The 17,275-nt window shown below is 38.8% G+C and overlaps 1 protein-coding gene across 4 annotated transcripts in view; it reads left to right on the forward strand.

Moving 5' to 3' along the window:
* SPEN (spen family transcriptional repressor) overlaps nucleotides 1–17,275 on the forward strand; it is a 95,380-nt gene that overhangs the window by 29,385 nt on the left and 48,720 nt on the right. For 3 of the 4 annotated variants that reach the window (XM_059376299.1, XM_059376300.1, XM_059376302.1), the window contains one exon: nucleotides 2,446–2,922. In XM_059376299.1, coding sequence (XP_059232282.1) covers nucleotides 2,446–2,922 — 477 coding nt within the window. Of the gene's footprint in view, nucleotides 1–379; nucleotides 610–2,445; nucleotides 2,923–17,275 lie in introns of those variants that run through there. The other variant, XM_059376301.1, reaches the window with a different exon arrangement.

Here is a 17,275-nt window from a genome sequence, read left to right on the forward strand (position 1 = left end):
GAGATGATGAATGTTTCTAAATCCTGGAATATAGCCATTCTTTTCTAATTGCTGGAATGTATGGGATGTCATGCAGTCAAGATTCCATTAGCCCAGGGGAAGAGGATTACTATTTTGTTTCTTAAGCAAGTTGCTGTCCAATTAAAGGTACTTTAGCCTTGAACACATGGTGACGATCAGTTGTGGATACAGCAATCAAAATTGACTGTGTGGATGGCTACAAAGGTGAACTAATGGGGAGCAACTGTTCTTCCTCATTTGGTGGAATCGTAGAGGAGATTTCCTCTTCTGTCAGCTGCCTGATTCCTACTTAGGGCTGGAAATTTTTTTGAATGTGGATGAATTTATAATTGTCTACTATCTCAAGAAAGAAGTCTGGGGGTTTGAGAGTTACAGTTTGTCTGGGACTACTTGCTTCCAGTGGAATTATTTTATCTGGTCACTAAGATTTTTTTTTCCTTGTGGTTCATCTAAATATCATTTGACACCCTTGCCCATTAAGAAGGTGGATTACCCCCATAAGAGGGGCCAAAATTGGGGAAGTTATGTTCACAATTCTCTCCCTAGATTTAATTGGGATTATAGGTCGTGTTTCCACACTTGGAAAAGGTTGGTATGTCCTGACCTGTGTATATTAGCCCCTCTCCTAACCCAAGTCAAACTCTCTTCTTTTTTTCCCCCACTAACTCTAGAAGTATTTAGTACTAATAGATGAATCAAAGAATAGCTATTAGATTTCAGCTCTGCTAGCTCTTGTGCCTGCCTTCTGTATCTTCCTAATAGATAAGAACTTTGCATATTTCTAAAATACCAGCTGTAGCAGTAATTCTCCTAGAACTATTGCCTATTGCTTGTTATGTCATTAATAACAGCTTTTACCAATTAACATTTGATAGGGTGCTAGTTAAATTATTTGTGAAATTTTCTCTTAAGTCTCAAAGGAAACCCTGTTTTTTTGTTAGACATTGAAATATCTATCCAAATGCCAGAAATGTAGCACATTTAAAAAGGAAAAAGCTATTTAATACTTTTAAATAGGAAAGATAGTACTGACATTTTTTTGCCATGCAGTTGCTTCACATCATAGCAGCAAAAAGCAAGTATAGCCTAGGAAGGTAATGTGAAAGAAAGGGTGGGTGAAAATGAAGATTAGTGGAGAGATTTGGATTTATGTATCTACTGGGGACATAATATTAGTTGTAAGATTTTTGCCAGATATTCTTCACTGGAGAGATTCTAATTCTGTGTCTTTGATGATTTCTTAATCTTTTGATAGAAGATCAGATCCAAAGATAATGTTGAAAAGAAACTCAGTCTCAACTTGAGAATCAAGTGATGAAATGGTCTTTTAGGAACTCAGGAAATGAGTTCTGGTTTCCTACAAAAGTAGAAAATGTTAAGATTTCTGTGTAGGATTAGCATTGGTTTTCATTATCAACACATAAGTGCATGTTTAATTGAACATGCAGCAATCTCTTGTAACCGTAGGTTGGCAAATAGTCATGTCCTACAGAAACATTTTTTTAGGTTAATCCATTGCTAATAGCAACCTTCAAATATCTTACAGTTTCCAAAGTTGGCTAATTTCATCAGAGGCAATTTGAGCTTAGCTATGACTAAGAGCATATTTCCTATAAACATTAAGCACAGACATTAACAAGTGGGATCATGGAATAGTTGTTTTAAAAAATTACGTGGAATTTGATAGCACCAGTAGATGAAATAATCTTTATTCTTTAGTTAGTTAAATTTACCGTAGAATAAATAGCTTGTGTCAATCCAGTATTTTGATAACCTTTTCTTTTAAGATTCCATTTCTGTTATTAAATGTGATTGTTTGGGCACAGCAGTTTACATAATCTGGTAGTTTTTATAATTACCCAAGAAGTCGAAAGTTAATGAGAGAAAATTATACTTAAAATTTTTTTCTGGACTTCTTTGAAAATGCCCTCTTACTGCTGGGACATACATTGCAATAGGGCTTTCATGTCTGTGTTAAAATGTATCATGGAAATTTTGCCTAAAATAAATTTGTCAAGTAAGTAAAAGTTTGGTATGTATCTTAATCAGATGGAAGTATAGAAAACTTTGATATTAAAATGACAGTCTCTTTTTGTTCCATTAAACTGCAAATGAAAAGGAGATGGTATATGTATATTTCTGCATATAAGCCAGAAAATCCCTAATAAAAAGAGCATCTGATTTGCAGAACACTAGTCATGAAAGCCCAATATACACAATGATTGCTCAGCTGTGAAAATAATATTTGGAGTCAAGTAAAATGTTAAGCTTGGTAGTGTTTGCTTACTAAGTAGGTTAATGCTGTTTAGAAAATGACAGTTGCAAAGACAGACAATGCTGAAATGAATGTTTGCATGACTTGCTTTTAGTTTTGCTTGCCCTTTTCTGATTGATTAAATATTTTTCCCCCCCTCCTAAATGCAGGGCTTCAGATAACAGGGAGCGTGCTTATGAACATAGTGCCTATGGACACCATGAACGGGGGACGGGAGGATTTGATCGGACAAGACATTACGATCAGGATTACTATAGAGATCCTCGCGAGCGGACTTTACAACATGGGCTCTATTATGCTTCTCGGAGTCGAAGTCCAAACCGTTTTGATGCTCATGACCCCCGATACGAACCTAGGGCTCGGGAGCAGTTTACACTGCCCAGTGTGGTACACAGGGATATCTACAGGGATGATATTACCCGGGAGGTACGAGGCAGAAGGCCAGAGCGGAATTACCAGCACAGCAGGAGTCGGTCACCACATTCATCCCAGTCTAGAAATCAGTCTCCTCAGAGGCTGGCTAGCCAAGCGTCTAGACCTACAAGGTCCCCTAGCGGCAGCGGCTCTAGGAGTAGATCCTCCAGTAGTGATTCAATCAGCAGCAGCAGTAGTACCAGCAGTGACAGGTAGGTTAACAGCCTTTTGTTATCACAGACGAGCTGTTGAATAATATGTCACAAATTCTCAACAATCAGTGTTAATGATTTGTAGCATAGTAATATTTTTTAAAGTAAGTAATCTTGGATTGTGTATATAAGAAGCTGTGATTAGTGGGTGGCCATGGAATTCACCATTCTGTCAAGTACCTGAAATAGTGATTTGCAAATGCTGTTTTTTGCTCCAGATGTTCAATATTCAAATGGCCAAAAGAGGTAGAAAAACGGTAACTTTAGCTGAATGAATTAAATCCTGTGCCGCTGAAAATGTATCTCTTTAGAGTTTTTAATTTCTTGGGTGTATAATGCTAACTTATTATTTTGGTTGAAAATTCATAAAAGCCTTTTGTTTAAAGATGTATTGGTGAAATATACTGTTGACCCATCTATTATAAATGACCAAATCAACTTTTGAGTACATTTTAACTAATTTTAATATCAAGGTAAAAGCCAGTTTATAATCTCAAGTAGAAAAGCTTTCTTTAAATGCTGGTTGTAACTTAGCTGTTCATTAAGGTTGAGTGAGCTAATTTTATTAGTTGGAAATTTTTTTACAAAGAAATTTTATTTTAAAGGTAAAAATAATAATTTGAAGGTAATCTTAACAGGAAACCGCTTAGAAGTTTATCACAGATCTGTGTAGATAGTACAGCTTACTCGTTTTATAACCTTGGACAAGTTACTTAAACCTCAGCTTTCTCATCTTCTGTGAGAATCAGGCTTTAAAATAATATTGTGAAGATTAAACGAAAAAAGTGTTTAAGTGCTTAGCTCGATATCCATATATATTAAATGCTGCCTTTAGTAATTATTAGCTATTATTATTACTGCTTCAGTTGTGGAAGCATTTGAATGGTCTTTAACCATTCCTTGTTTCCATCTACTGTTATTGATCCTGTTTATGCCAAATATCCTAGTTTTATATTTGAATGCTGTGTATTTTAAATTTATAGGATATGAAATTTTTTGATTGATTAAAATGCCCAGATTAATTATTCTTCTTCTAGCATTGCCTGCTTCGAATTAATTTGAGACAAGTAAATGATCATGTACTTGGGGAAAATTATGTACTGGCTCCAGTGTTGCAGCTCTGTGACATGGGTGAAAACTCAGCCTCTCATGATTTTATTTGCTACATTGTCAAGTTAAACAATTGACAAGATTCATTTGAACTCTATAATAAGCTGATTATGAAGTCTTGTTATGTCCTACTTTCTCCTACATAGAATTAAGGTACTCAGGTTTTAGTCCTTTTTCTCTAAACCTACCTCTTTAAAGGGACACCGTAGCATTCCATTGTGTCAAAACTTACTGAAAAGCCAGCCAATTGTGGAAGTGTTGAAGTTGGAGAAATATGATACAGGGCCTTCAGGATGGCATTATACTTTGATGGGAGTGATAGTGATTTGGGATCTGGCCCTTAGCATTGTAGGCTCAAAAACTTGAACCCAGAGGCTGTCTGATGAATTTGATGGAGCTAATCCCTGTATGCAATCTAAAGGAAGGGTTATATGCTTCTGAATATTTACAATCAGAAAGATAACGCCACAAAGGCAGGATAAACTTAGAAAATGTACACGGGGACTAAATTATAATTTTTTAAAAAAGATTTCATTTATTTATTTGACAGAGATCACAAGTAGACAGAGAGGCAGGTGGAGAGAAAGGAGGAAGCAGGCTCCCCATGGAGCAGAGAGCCCGATGTGGGGCTCAATCCCAGGACCCTGGGATCATGACCTGAGCTGAAGACAGAGGGTTTAACCCACTGAGCCACCCAGGTGCCCCTAAATTAACAGTTGTTGAAGATATTTCCTCTTCTGTCAGCTACCTGATTCGTGCTTAGGGCTGGAAGCTTTTATGATTTAGGGCTATAAAGGCTGTTACGTAGCACTTCATCGACAAGAAGAGCTGAGTTTTAGGCTAGGCAGGAACACTGGGTTGAAGGAACAACCTGGAGGATACAGATGGAAGAATGTTTGTGAACAGCACGTAATTTAGAATGACTTAACGATGATAATGATTTTGGGTTTAGTTCTTTATGTGGAGATGAGTGGTTGAAAGATTTTGAGAAGGGAGATAGTTTGTTGAGATCTGTGCTTTAGATTTAGAAAGGCATCTGGTGACTTAGAGTAGGAAAGACTGAGATTGTGGTGGGGAGGCTATTTCAGTAGTTCAGAGAAGGAAGTCTTGGACTCTGAGAATGCCTAACTTGGGACAAGTGGGAGAGACATTGTGTTAATAATCAGATTATGTTGATTGTGAGAAACAGTGAACTTTCTGGAAATGGGACTGAATGACAGGCCTTTCAGTGCTATCCTTTAAGAACAAGACCAGGTCTTCCTTTGTGCACACCATAAAGCTTAGCATATCGTCTTTCTCAAAGTACATGTTCAGTAAATAGTTGAAATACTTAGATACAGTTATTAGTTAACACAATGGATAAAGTAGAATTAATGTAAATAGCTGAAAGATTGGTCATTATATATGGTCCAAGCAAGTCTGAGAAAAAAAATCTTTTGATGTGCATAGAATACCCACTCAGCCTCCCTTTCATCAGATGTCCTTTTTTCCTTTACTATTTTGCTGACATCCAGAGGGTAATTATTTTGAGATGTTTTATAAATTCAGAATGTTGAATTTTATTTTGGGGGAAATAAGTTCTTTTTTGTAATCTTTAAAACCTTATGACTGTGAAACCATGACCTTCCAAGTTCTTTAAAAATGTTACAAATTAACGTCTTATAGTAGATGAAATGTAGCTTGGTTCTAGCGATAGAAACAAGCTTGTATTCTGTCTGCATGACTGACAGGGAAGTTAATCACCCTCCATCCCCCTTAATTGTTGAAGCTTTGGTGAACAGATTCCTAACAGTGCATTTCCAATGAGTAAACGTGGGATTGATAACAGTCTGGTTGTGAACTCTTTATAAATGACACACCTACAGTTTCTGCATAACTATTCTCAGTATTTAACTGGTAAGAACTGGAACTTAATGGTATAAGCTTTCCTGTGTGCAGCTCTGTGGTGCTGTCTGTCTCTTTGTGTGGTTTAGGGAGTCACTTTTCCTTTCAACAGAAAATTTTAAATGTATATATTCCACAAAAGTATTTCTTTTAAAAGCCCTGGTTGAGGGGTTCCTGGGTGGCTCAGTCCTTAAAATTCTGCCTTCGGCTCAGGTTATGATCCCAAGGGTTCTGGAAACAAGCCCCTCATTGGGCTTCCTGCTCCACAGAGAGCCTGCTTCTCCCTCTCCCACTCCCCCTGCTTGTGTTCCCTCTCTCCCTGTCCCTGCCTCCCCAGCGGTGTCCAATCAATCAATCAATCAATCTCCTTTTTTTTTTTTTTTAAAGGCCAGATTGAAGTTGAATATACCTGATTTCTGTAGTTTACTATCATTGGGTTTCTTTTTCCTGTCATGTTAGTGAATTTTCTGTAATACAGGTTAAAGGAATTGAAGAATTTATTGAATTTAGTTCATAAACTTTACTGATAGCTTTTTTTTTTTTTTTAAGATTTTATTTATTTATTTGACAGAGATCACAAGTAGGCAGAGAGGCAGGCAAAGAGAGAGGAGGAAGCAGGCTACCCGCCCAGCAGAGAGCCCGATGTGGGGCTGGATCACAGGACCCTGAGATCATGACCTGAGCAGAAGGCAGACACCCAACCCACTGAACCACCCAGGCACCCCCTCCCCTTTAAAAAAAGATTCTATTTATTTATCTGACAGCGAGAGAGGGGACACAAGAAGGGTAGTAGGAGAGTAAGAAGCAGGCTTCCCACTGAGCAGGGTCCCCGTTGTGGGGCCCCAATCTCAGGACCCTGGGATCATGACCTGAGCCCAAGGCAGACACTAAATGACTGAGCCACCCAGGTGCTCCATCCTGATATCTTAAAATAGTTTTTGTGTTTTGTTTCCCAGTGGTTTACTTTGATCGAACCCAAAGATGATTGGGCTGGTTTAGGGTTCCTGAACTTGAATGGGGAAAATTACATCTTTTCACTAGTAATCTGTAACTGAAATTAAGTATCGCTTTGCATTATGAAAGTAGGCAACAAAAAAAAAGTAGTATTGACAGTATGGGTTACTTTGTTACCAGTATAAATCCGCAGGTAGTTTATTATAGTTGCAGATATCTCAAAATGCCGTGTCTAGTCATCATTACTGGGACTACTGGGAATTACGTAGTTACTAAATTCAGTGTTAAGTATTATAAGTTAATGTTAATGAAAACATTATAATACAACATTTTGAATATTTTAATAACTGTCAATATAATTGGCTTCCATTTTTATTCCTGTTTATTTTACTTTATGCATTTAGAAACATTATTCTGAAAAGTGCAGAGGCTTCACCAGATTGCTGAAAAGATATCCTTGCAGTTAGTCCTTGATTCTACATGCTTTAAGAGTTTACTGAATGCATGGGGAAAAAATGGATGAAAGGGTAAAGGGAGAGAGTTGAGATTTGGATAATCCTAAACCTGTTCCTATTCCTTTCCCTCCTATTCAGTAGATTACTTCTCTAAATCTCTAAATTTAGTCTAAATTTAACTTTTGAGTTTATATTCAGCCATCTGTTTAACAAATACTGTGTGTTTGTGCACACGAAATTTATGGAATAAGATAGGTTGTTTGGATCCCCAAGAATAGAACTAATTTATTTATTTTTAATATTTTTTAAAGTTTATTATTATTTTTGTAATCTCTACATCCAGTGTGGGGCTTGAACTCTTGACCTTGAGATTAAGAGTCAGATGCTCTTCTTTTTTTTTTTTAGATTTTATTTATTTATTTGACAGAGAGAGAGAGATCACAAGTGGGCAGAGAGGCAGACAGAGCGGAGGGGGGAAGCAGGCTCCCCACAGAGCAGAGAGCCCAATGCGGGGCTCGATCCCAGGAACCTGAGCTCATGACCTGGGCCAAAGGCAGAGGCCTATCCCCTGGGCCACCCAGGCGCCCCCAGATGCTCTTCTGACTGAGCCATCCAGGCACCCCAAGAATAGATTAGTTTAGATTAAACATTTGCAATGGCTGAGCCAAAACAGAAAACTACATATATGTCTAATTAAGAGCTAACATGTATTTATATTAATCTGGGTGTCTGTGGCTAGTGCATCTTTCCTGCTTTCCAGAAGCAGCCTCCTCTGTCTTGAAAGCTATTTGGGCTAGGGTCAGACTTTTCCTTTTTGTTCTTCTGAATCCTGCTGGTTTGTCTGTCTAAATACATCTGATAACTACAGAGTTTTATTCTCACAAAAATAGGTCTTTAGGTGGAAACAAAATGAATAGTAGTAATAAGCAAAGATAACTACATGAAAATAACGGTAGTTAGTTACATTTCATTGTCTCATTGTGGCTCTTGGTAAACCATATCGCATTAAATCATGCTTAGTTACCTGTTTGAATAAATCAGAATTTTTTTCCTTTTCTTTCTTTTTTATTTATTTTTTTTTAGAGAGAGAGCACACGTGAGTGTGGTGGGGGGGGGCAGAGGGAGAAGGAGATAGAATCTCAAGCAGACTCCCTGCTAAGTATGGAGTCTAATGTGGCTCTCAGTCTCACAACTCTAAAATTCTGATGCGAAATTAAGAGTTGGACACTTAACCAACTCGAGCCACCCAGGTGCCCTGAATCAGAATTTATTAGAACAAGCTTTCTACATACAGATTTTTTAAATTGGAATAAATTGATTTGGAAAATACTTGATGATGGGGCGCCTGGGTGGCTCAGTGGGTTAAAGCCTCTGCCTTTGGCTCAGGTCATGATCCCAGTGTTCTGGGATTGAGTCCCGCATGGGGCTCTCTGCTCGGCGGGGAGCTGGCTTCCCTTCCTTTCTCTCTGCCTGTCTCTCTGCCTACTTGTGATCTCTGTCTGTCAAATAAATAAATAAAATCTTAAGAAAAAAAAAACTTGATGAAATTTCATATGTTTTTTGGTATAATTAATTATATTACTGGAATTTCTTTTATACCGTCATGGTTGGAAGATTTTAAAAAGTAGGCTCCATGCCCAATGTGGGAATTAAACTCATGACCCTGAGATCAAGAGTTGCATGCTTTACTGACTGAGCAGCCAGGCACCCCCACAGTTGGAAGATTTAAGGAAGAGACTTGGGGACAGGAAGAGTTGGGGGGGGGGGAGAGAGAGAGACACTCTTCTTACTTCCAGGGCAGGAAAACTGGCATTTGAAATAGCCTTTGTGGTGTTTAGTTGAAGTAACAAGAAAAGCATATGGAACTTTTTTTTTTTTTAAGATTTTATTTATTTATTTGACAGAGATCACAAGTAGGCAGAGCAGCAGTCAGAGAGAGAGAGAGGAGGAAGCAGGCTCCCCGTTGAGCAGAGACCCCAATGTGGGGCTTAATCCCAGGACCCTGGGATCTTGACCTGAGCCGAAGGCAGAGGCTTTAACCCATTGAACCACCCAGGTGCCTCAAGCATGTGGAACTTTGAGCAATCAGACTTTTCAGCACTGATGCTCTGTTAAGATGTGGTGTGGTTTCTGCTAAAGCCCCTCTCTTGTTTAATGTCGTAGCTTTGCAGTTGGAATAATTTACTTTTTAAAAAAAAATTACTTCTTATTGAAGAGGAAATTAAAAATACTTCTTTTCTTTTCTTTCTTTTTTTTTTTGAGCGAGAGACAGACTCAATAGAGAAGATGAGTGGAGGAGGGAGAATCAGAGCAGGGAGCCACATGTGGCGCATGATCCCAGTGGAAGGCAGATGCTTAACTGACTGAGCCACCCAAGCACCCTGAAAAACACTTCTTATTGCTTGTATTATTTGTAGAACTTATTTGTATGTTTCTTTTATACATTTTTAGTAAATTATTTCAAAGTTGACCATAACCGTACTCATTTTTTAATGATAGACCATTTAAGATTATTTTACCTGAATTATATTTAAACAGTAATTAGCAATATTAAACAGATTCTGAATTGTTACAACAACATAGTTAAAAGGAATGTAGTGAGCATTTTTTTTTCTGTTAAGACCTGTTCTGCTAGTTGTTTTGTGAACAATCAAGACATTATAGTTTCTGAGAGGGGGAGTTTTTTTCAAATACCCTTTGTCTATGATTTCAAGAGGAGGTTTGCAGCTACTTATTTAAGGAGAGAGAACTTTCAGGTTCATGTAGAAAATTTTCTAGGCAACCCTCTCTGGTCCCCCCACCCCTTTGGGAGCTTTGTATTCATTAAACTTTGCTTTACTATCACGAAGTTTAAAAAAAAAAGAAGAAGAAGAAGAAATTTTCCAAAATTGTTGTCATCTTGCAGGTTTGTGAAAGATTATGGATGAGGCCGATAAGGTGAGAGGGAAGCCATTGGGATTGGTGGTGGTATGTGTATCAAAGTTGACCGTGTACCTTCCATTTCTCTTATTTTACAAATATGCTTATATAGAATACTGATATGGAAAAGGAAGGAACGCTCATTTTATTACCTTACTATACAGTTTGCTTATGATAGGTATAATGTGCTGGAAACTGTCAGATTTGGATGTAATTTCAATACTATATATGAAGTAAAAGTCCTTTTTTTTTTTTTTTTTTTTTTAATATTTGTTTGCAGAGTCAGAGAACATGATCAGAGGTAGAGGCAGGTGGAGAAGCGGACTCCCTGTTGAGCAGGGAGCCTAACCTGGGGCTCCATCCCTGGACTGTGGGATCATGACCTGAACTGAAGGGCAGACACTTAACCACTGAGCCACTCAGGCCCTCCTAAAGATTTTATTTTTTAGTAACTTCTGTGCCCAACCCTGGGGCTCTGACTCATAACCCTGAGATCAAGAGTGGCATGCTGCACTGACTGAGCCAGCCTGGTGCCCCAAAAGTCAATATTTTGGTGTTAAAGGAATTAATAATTAGCAGTTTTTTGATGATTGTTGAAATGTTTTTTTTTTTTTTTTTTAAGATTTTATTTATTTATTTGACAGAGATCACAAGCGGGTAGAGAGGCAGGCAGAGAGAGAGAGAGAGAGAGAGGAGGAAGCAGGCTCCCTGCTGAGCAGAGAGCCCGATGTGGGACTCGATCCCAAGACCCTGAGATCATGACCTGAGCCAAAGGCAGAGGCTTAACGCTCTGAGCCACCCAGGCGCCCTGATTGTTGAAATGTTTAATCATAAAAACACATTTGAGCTTTTAATCCTCAAAGTGATCTCTTATCTATAATAACAAATAGGCAAATAATTTCAATATTTAGTTGGAAGTAAAATGTTTTTGTTGCTCTGTGATTCCTGTTTGTTTTTTTTTTTAAATTTAGGATTTTGAGGCGCCTTCATGGCTCAGGGGGTTGGGCCTCTGCCTTTGGCTCAGGTCATGATCCCATGGTCCTGGGATTGAGCTCTCTGCTCGGTGGGGAGGCCCCCCCCCCCCCCGCCTGCCTCTCTGCCTTGCCTGCCTCTGCCTACTTGTGATGTCTGTCAAATTAATTAATTAATTAATTAATTAAAAGAAATTAGGATTTTATTTATTTATTTGACATAGAGAGACACAGCAAGAGATGGAATACAAGCAGGCTGAGCAGGGAGGGCTCCATGACCTGAGCCTGAGGCAGTCACTTAACGACTGAGTTGCCCAGGTATGATTTCTTATTCTCAGATATATTTAGGGGCACAAAAATAGTTTGTATTTCTTTTTTTAACAGAAGAAAGTCAGTACCACTTAAAGTAATGACTTTCAATCTCAGGAGAAAAATTGATACAATGAATCAAATAATATTTGGGAAATTGGTGTTTAGGAACCATGACTTTTCTCCCAGCTCTTGTTTGTAGTTGTGTAGGATTGAAAGGATTATAGAAATTAAGTTGGTTTTACTGCATAATAATACCAACCTTTCTCCTGTTTGCTAGTGTTTATACCTCTCAGTTTGAGATGAATCATTTAAGTTGAGATTTTTTTTGTTCTTGATTGTGTAAAGAGAAGAAACCATTGAAACAAATTATGCTAACTAACATGTAAAAATAGACGATTAGATGTTTATTGATTTGGGGATAACTGGTGAAGTGTATGTTTTGGGAGCATTCAGAGGACTTTGAAGGAGAACAGTAAAGGTTTATTTAAGCCTTTAAGAAGCCAAAGTCAAAGATAACAAATATTCTTAGGAGGGATGTTTATATTTTTGCCCCTTTTGTATAAAATGAAAATATTTGCATGCTTATTTAAGCCTAAGTAAAATAACCATTTTAATGCATTTTAAATAGCTGATTTATTTCTGGGTTTCACAACCATTCTTCGCCTGTTTTATTATTTTGTACTTCTGCCTCATTTTTACTTTATTAGGTAGCTCAAATTATCTTAGACTTTAAAAAAAAAAGATTTCTTTATTTGACCGGGAGAGAGAGAGTACAAGCAGGGGGAGAAACAGGATCCCAGCTGAGCAGGGAGCCTGATGTGGGGCTCCATCCCAGGACCCTGGGGTCCTGATGCTTAATTGACTGAGCCACCCAGGAGCCCCTGAAATTAGATTTGGAATGGAACTGTTTCGCAGAAAGTCAGTGTTGTAAATAAAATGTATTCATTGCTCTATTTTCAACCATTCAAGTTTTGTATTGTTTTAAATTTTATTTATTTGACAGTCAGAGATCACAAGTAGGCAGAGAGGTAGGCAGAGAGAAAGGAAGGGAAGCAGGCTCACCACTGAGCAGACAGTCCGATGCGGGGCAGGGTCCCAGGATCCTGAGATCACTACCTGAGCTGAAGGCAGAGGCTTTAACCCACTGAGCCACCCAAATGCCCCTTAAATAAAGTTTTTGTCTTGAGATCTGCAGCTCTTAATTTGTGAGGAAATTAAAACCATCTAATAGTTTTATTGACTTTATGACTCTTCTCCTTGAAATACTGGTATCTGAGTTCTCTTTTTTTCATAGAAAATTTATTTTTTCTTTATTTTATGCGGTACAGTTGACAGGAATTGAAGTTCTTTAAAAAGCTACCTGCTTGGAGGGAGAGGGGAAAGACGAGAACAGCAAGCATGTTAGTGTGTCTGCACTCCTGGAGAAAACTGTTAGATTTAAAATACACAAAGTCTCCCCACATATATATATATTTTTAAAGATCTTATTTATTATTTGTCAGAGAGAGAGCACAGGCAGGCAGAGTGGTAGGCAGAAGCAGAGAGAGAAGCAGGCTCCGCGCTGAGCAAGGGACTCTGATCCCAGGAGCCTAGGATCCTGACCTGAGCCAAAGGCATCGGCTTAACCAACTGAGCCACCCAGGTGTCCCAAAGTCTCCCCATATTTTGAGTAGCTCCTTAAATTACTGTTACTTTCCAGCAGAGTGAGCATTTGTTCATTCCCTCTTAAATCAGTTTGGGGGCTCTTGAGCAGCATGGAATAAGTGTTCCGCAGTCTGTGCTTTGGAGAGTGCTCCCCAGTGAGAGAGAGAGAAAGAGAGAGAGTGTGTGTGTATAGTTATGTATGTATATTTCTGTATGTATCATTTTCCATTCCCACCACCAATTGAAGAGGCTACATTTTTGAAGTTTATTTTGGGGGCAATAAGCTATATACAATCTTCTGTCTTTGGGAGTCCTATTAGCTAACCAAACCTTTTTAATGCTGAATATGGAAAATGGAGGTGTTTGCTTTGTGACTGCCCTGATGGGCTTAACTTCCATTGTGGAGCTCTATAAATAGATTGATTTCCTTTCTGGTTCCTTTCTTTTTGTTGGGTACCAGCATTTCAGTAAGGCTGTCGTAATAGGTGGTATCAGCATTAGGGTTCTGTATGGAATAGGCAGTTGTGGAAACAAGTGCTAGGCTGATCCGTATTTGCTGTGTACGGAGAATCCGGCTTTCACTTGAGATCCCCTGCTGCGAGGGAAATGAGAACAAGGTAGACTTAACGCTGAGAGCAAATGAGGAGAGCTCATTGTGTGCCGCCTCGGCAGCCAGAGTGTCTGAATATTGCGGGGAAAGCTAAGAACTGCTTGTTTGTGAGTCAAACCAGCCTAAACTGGAATTATCCAGTTTGAGTTGGCCGCTTGCCATCTCCCAGAGGCTTCCTTATTTTGCCAGAGTTTCTGCCCAGCCCTCAGCCCCGGGGGTGGGGTGGTGACCGGGCAGGCTCTGTGCTGGGACTGGGCAGGCAGTGGGGAGGGGCAGGCCGTGAAAGCCGCTGCTGCTTAACCCCGGTTCATTACTAGGCGGAGGCATTTCAGATAGAGCAAGGAGTTTTAGAAGCTGGTGTGAACTCTGCTATTTCCAGTGCATTTTACTCTGTTACTCCCTTGCTTTCCCTGTAACTTTTTGATTTTTATCCTTTAAAAACCAAGGCTTAAAAAAAAACAGCGTCTGCTGTACTGTTGCTCCGGTACATAATAACATGATTTGCACATGGTGATAAAGAATTTATTATCAAAAATTTGGGGTGCCTTGATGGTTCTGTCACTTGAGTCTCAGATTCTTCATTTTGGCTCCAGTCATGATCTCGGAGGGTCGTGAGATCCAGTCCCCTGGCAGGCTCCACCCTTTGCCCAGAGTCCGGCAGAGACTCTCTCTGTTCCTGTTCTCCCTCCTTCCCTTCCCCACTCTCCTTCTCTCAGATAAGTTAAAATGTAACTGATTTACAGAGTTCCTCAGGAATTGCGCTTTTAGTTAAGTTAGTCTTTTTGAAGTGACAAACTGTCCCTCCTTTACCCATTTTCATTCTTTCCATTTGGGTTGTGCTGAGGTTTGTTTTGGTTTGATTGTTAGATGGAAGAAATGAAAATAGATTTGGGGATAAGCTTGTGACTCCATGTCTTGTGAATTTTAATGTGAAGTAAGTTTTTTTTTGAAGTGAATTTTTTAAATGTTGCTTTCAAATTAACAAAAAGTAATTCAGATTAAAATCCTAAACAACAAATTTTAAAATTAAAAGAACTGGGCTGAATTTTGTTTAACTTGGAGGCAAACTCTAAAAAAATATTATGCTTAAATTGCCAATTGTCAGTGTCATGGCTACTTTGTGCATATAAAGAACCTCTTAGCTTTCTTCTTTGAGAAATAAGGGAATTAAGTGATTAAATATGGCCTAATTCCTCATCAGAGAACACCCAGAAGTCACTAAGCCACAAATTAAAGCCTCAAATAAAAGAGTACATTTATTTTTGTCTTTCTGGATGCCAGGGCTGTATAGAAAATGGAAATTTCCATAACCTTGCTTATGTTTCAGGCTTTTGGAATGAGATTGAAACCTCTTTTACTTATGGTAGAAGTTTATTCAGAGCAGTTTTGGTGTTCTCTTTTATCTTTTGTGAGGTATTTCCATTTGGAGGTCATTCTCAGAAACCCTGATATAATTTCAACCTGTCCTGAATGAAGGATCATCCATCACAGATATAAAGGAAAATGTGGTAATCGTATTTTTAAGTTAAAATCTTATTTTAAACATTACCACTTTCTGAAATTCAGAATTAGCCGAGATTTTATTATAGGTACTTCCCCCTTTTTAAAAATCTGTGTCTTAGAGTATAAACTAAATGATTGCCCTTATTTGCGAAGGATAGTTTTGTGATTGCTTCTCTTATGAAAATATAGAGCACCCTCTGGTGATTTGTTTACTTAAGTCATGTGGTCATTCATTAAATTATATGCTACTGGAGTTTACTGTTGCTAGAAGTTGTATGAAGTGACCTCTATAGAACATCTTCCTAAACACACTTTGTTGAATAGATGAATTTCCTCTTTCCAGATAGACAGAATAATAAGTGAAATTTATCTGTATTGTAGAGTTATTTGAGGGAGTACACACATGTGAGCAGGGTAAGGGGCAGAGGAGGAGAGAGACTCAAGCACACTGGGCACTGAACTCGGAGCCTTATGTGGGGTGTGATCCTGTGACCCCGAGATCGTGATCTGAGCCAAAACCAAGAGTTGGACGATCAACCGAATGGGCCACCTAAGTGTCCCTAAGTGAAATACATTTTAAGATTAACTTTGCGGAACAGAGCTCGTTTCTCCTAAGAAGCTGAGTCGTACTCTAAAAACTTTTCTTGGTATAGATGAGGAGATAAGAAGAACTATATGCTACCATGTGGGTAGTAGTAAGATATGTTCATAGACTCAGGTGGGAAGACTATATATATATATATGTATATATACCTACCTCAATAAAATAGGGTTGGACATTTTAAGAATTTGGCTTAGTTAATAACCATTGAGTTTTTCTTAATGTCACTAAATTAATAAATACACTTGTGTGAATTGTTGGTAAAATACTGAACAAGGACAGGGTGGTGGGTATTTTTTGTTTCAAATCATTAGCAAAGATAGTTTTTGAAGTATGAAGTGGTAGGTACCATAGAGTTAAGGTCCACTTTCTCTGTTAATTCTGTACTTTCCTCCCTCCCTCCCTCCCTTTCTTTCTTTCTTTCTTTCTCCCTCTCTCAAGATTTTAATTACTTTTTTGAGAGAGAGAGAGAGAGAGAAGCCAAGCAGGGGGAGGAGAAGCAGACTCAGTGGCTCAGTTGGATAAGTGTCTGAATTTGGTTTTGCATCAGGTCATGATACCAAGGTGTGGGATCAAGCGCATCACGGCTCTGAGCTCAGCAAGGCATCTGCTTGAGATTCCTTTTCTCTCTGCTCCTCCTCCTCCTGCTCTCCCCCCCTCCCTCTCTCTCTCTCAAATAAGGAAGTCTTTAAAAGAAGAAACAACAAAAAACACAAACCCTTTGTTATCTGTCATAAATGACATTTCTTTTTAAGGATTCTCATGGCTTTCACATGGTCTTTTTTTTTCCCCCCAAGGTTTTTGTTTTTGTTAAAGATTTTATTTGAAAGCGAGAAAATGAGTAGTGGGGCGAGGTGGGGGTGGGGGGAGACAGAGAGAAGCAGATTTCTGGTTGAGCAGGAATCCCAGTGTGGATCTTGATCCGAGGACCCTGGGATCACGAGCTGAGCCGAAAGCAGAGGCTTAACTGACTAAGCCACCCATGTGCCTCTTAACATAGTCTCTTACTTAACAGGTGAAAATGTTTGTTTCTTGAGGAGCTTTTTGGTTCCATAGCCAGGTTGCTCAGTACGGTCTACAGGCCACATGTGGCTATTGAGCACTTTAAATTTGGCTAGTCTTTACACCAGTACTAATCTTTGCTATACAGTGGACAGACCTCAAAAACATGCTAAGTGAAAGAAACCAGCACAGAAGGCCACATACTATATGATTCTATTTTTTTTTTTTTTTAAAGATTTTATTTATTTATCAGAGAGAAAGAAGGGGAGAGAGCAAGCACAGGCAGACAGAATGGCAGGCAGAGGCAGAGGGAGAAGCAGGCTCCCTGCCGAGCAAGGAGCCCGATTCGGGACTCGATCCCAGGACGCTGGGATCATGACCTGAGCCG

The sequence above is a fragment of the Mustela nigripes genome, chromosome 14, assembly GCF_022355385.1.
Source record: "Mustela nigripes isolate SB6536 chromosome 14, MUSNIG.SB6536, whole genome shotgun sequence".
Classification (NCBI taxonomy): Eukaryota; Metazoa; Chordata; class Mammalia; order Carnivora; family Mustelidae; genus Mustela; species Mustela nigripes.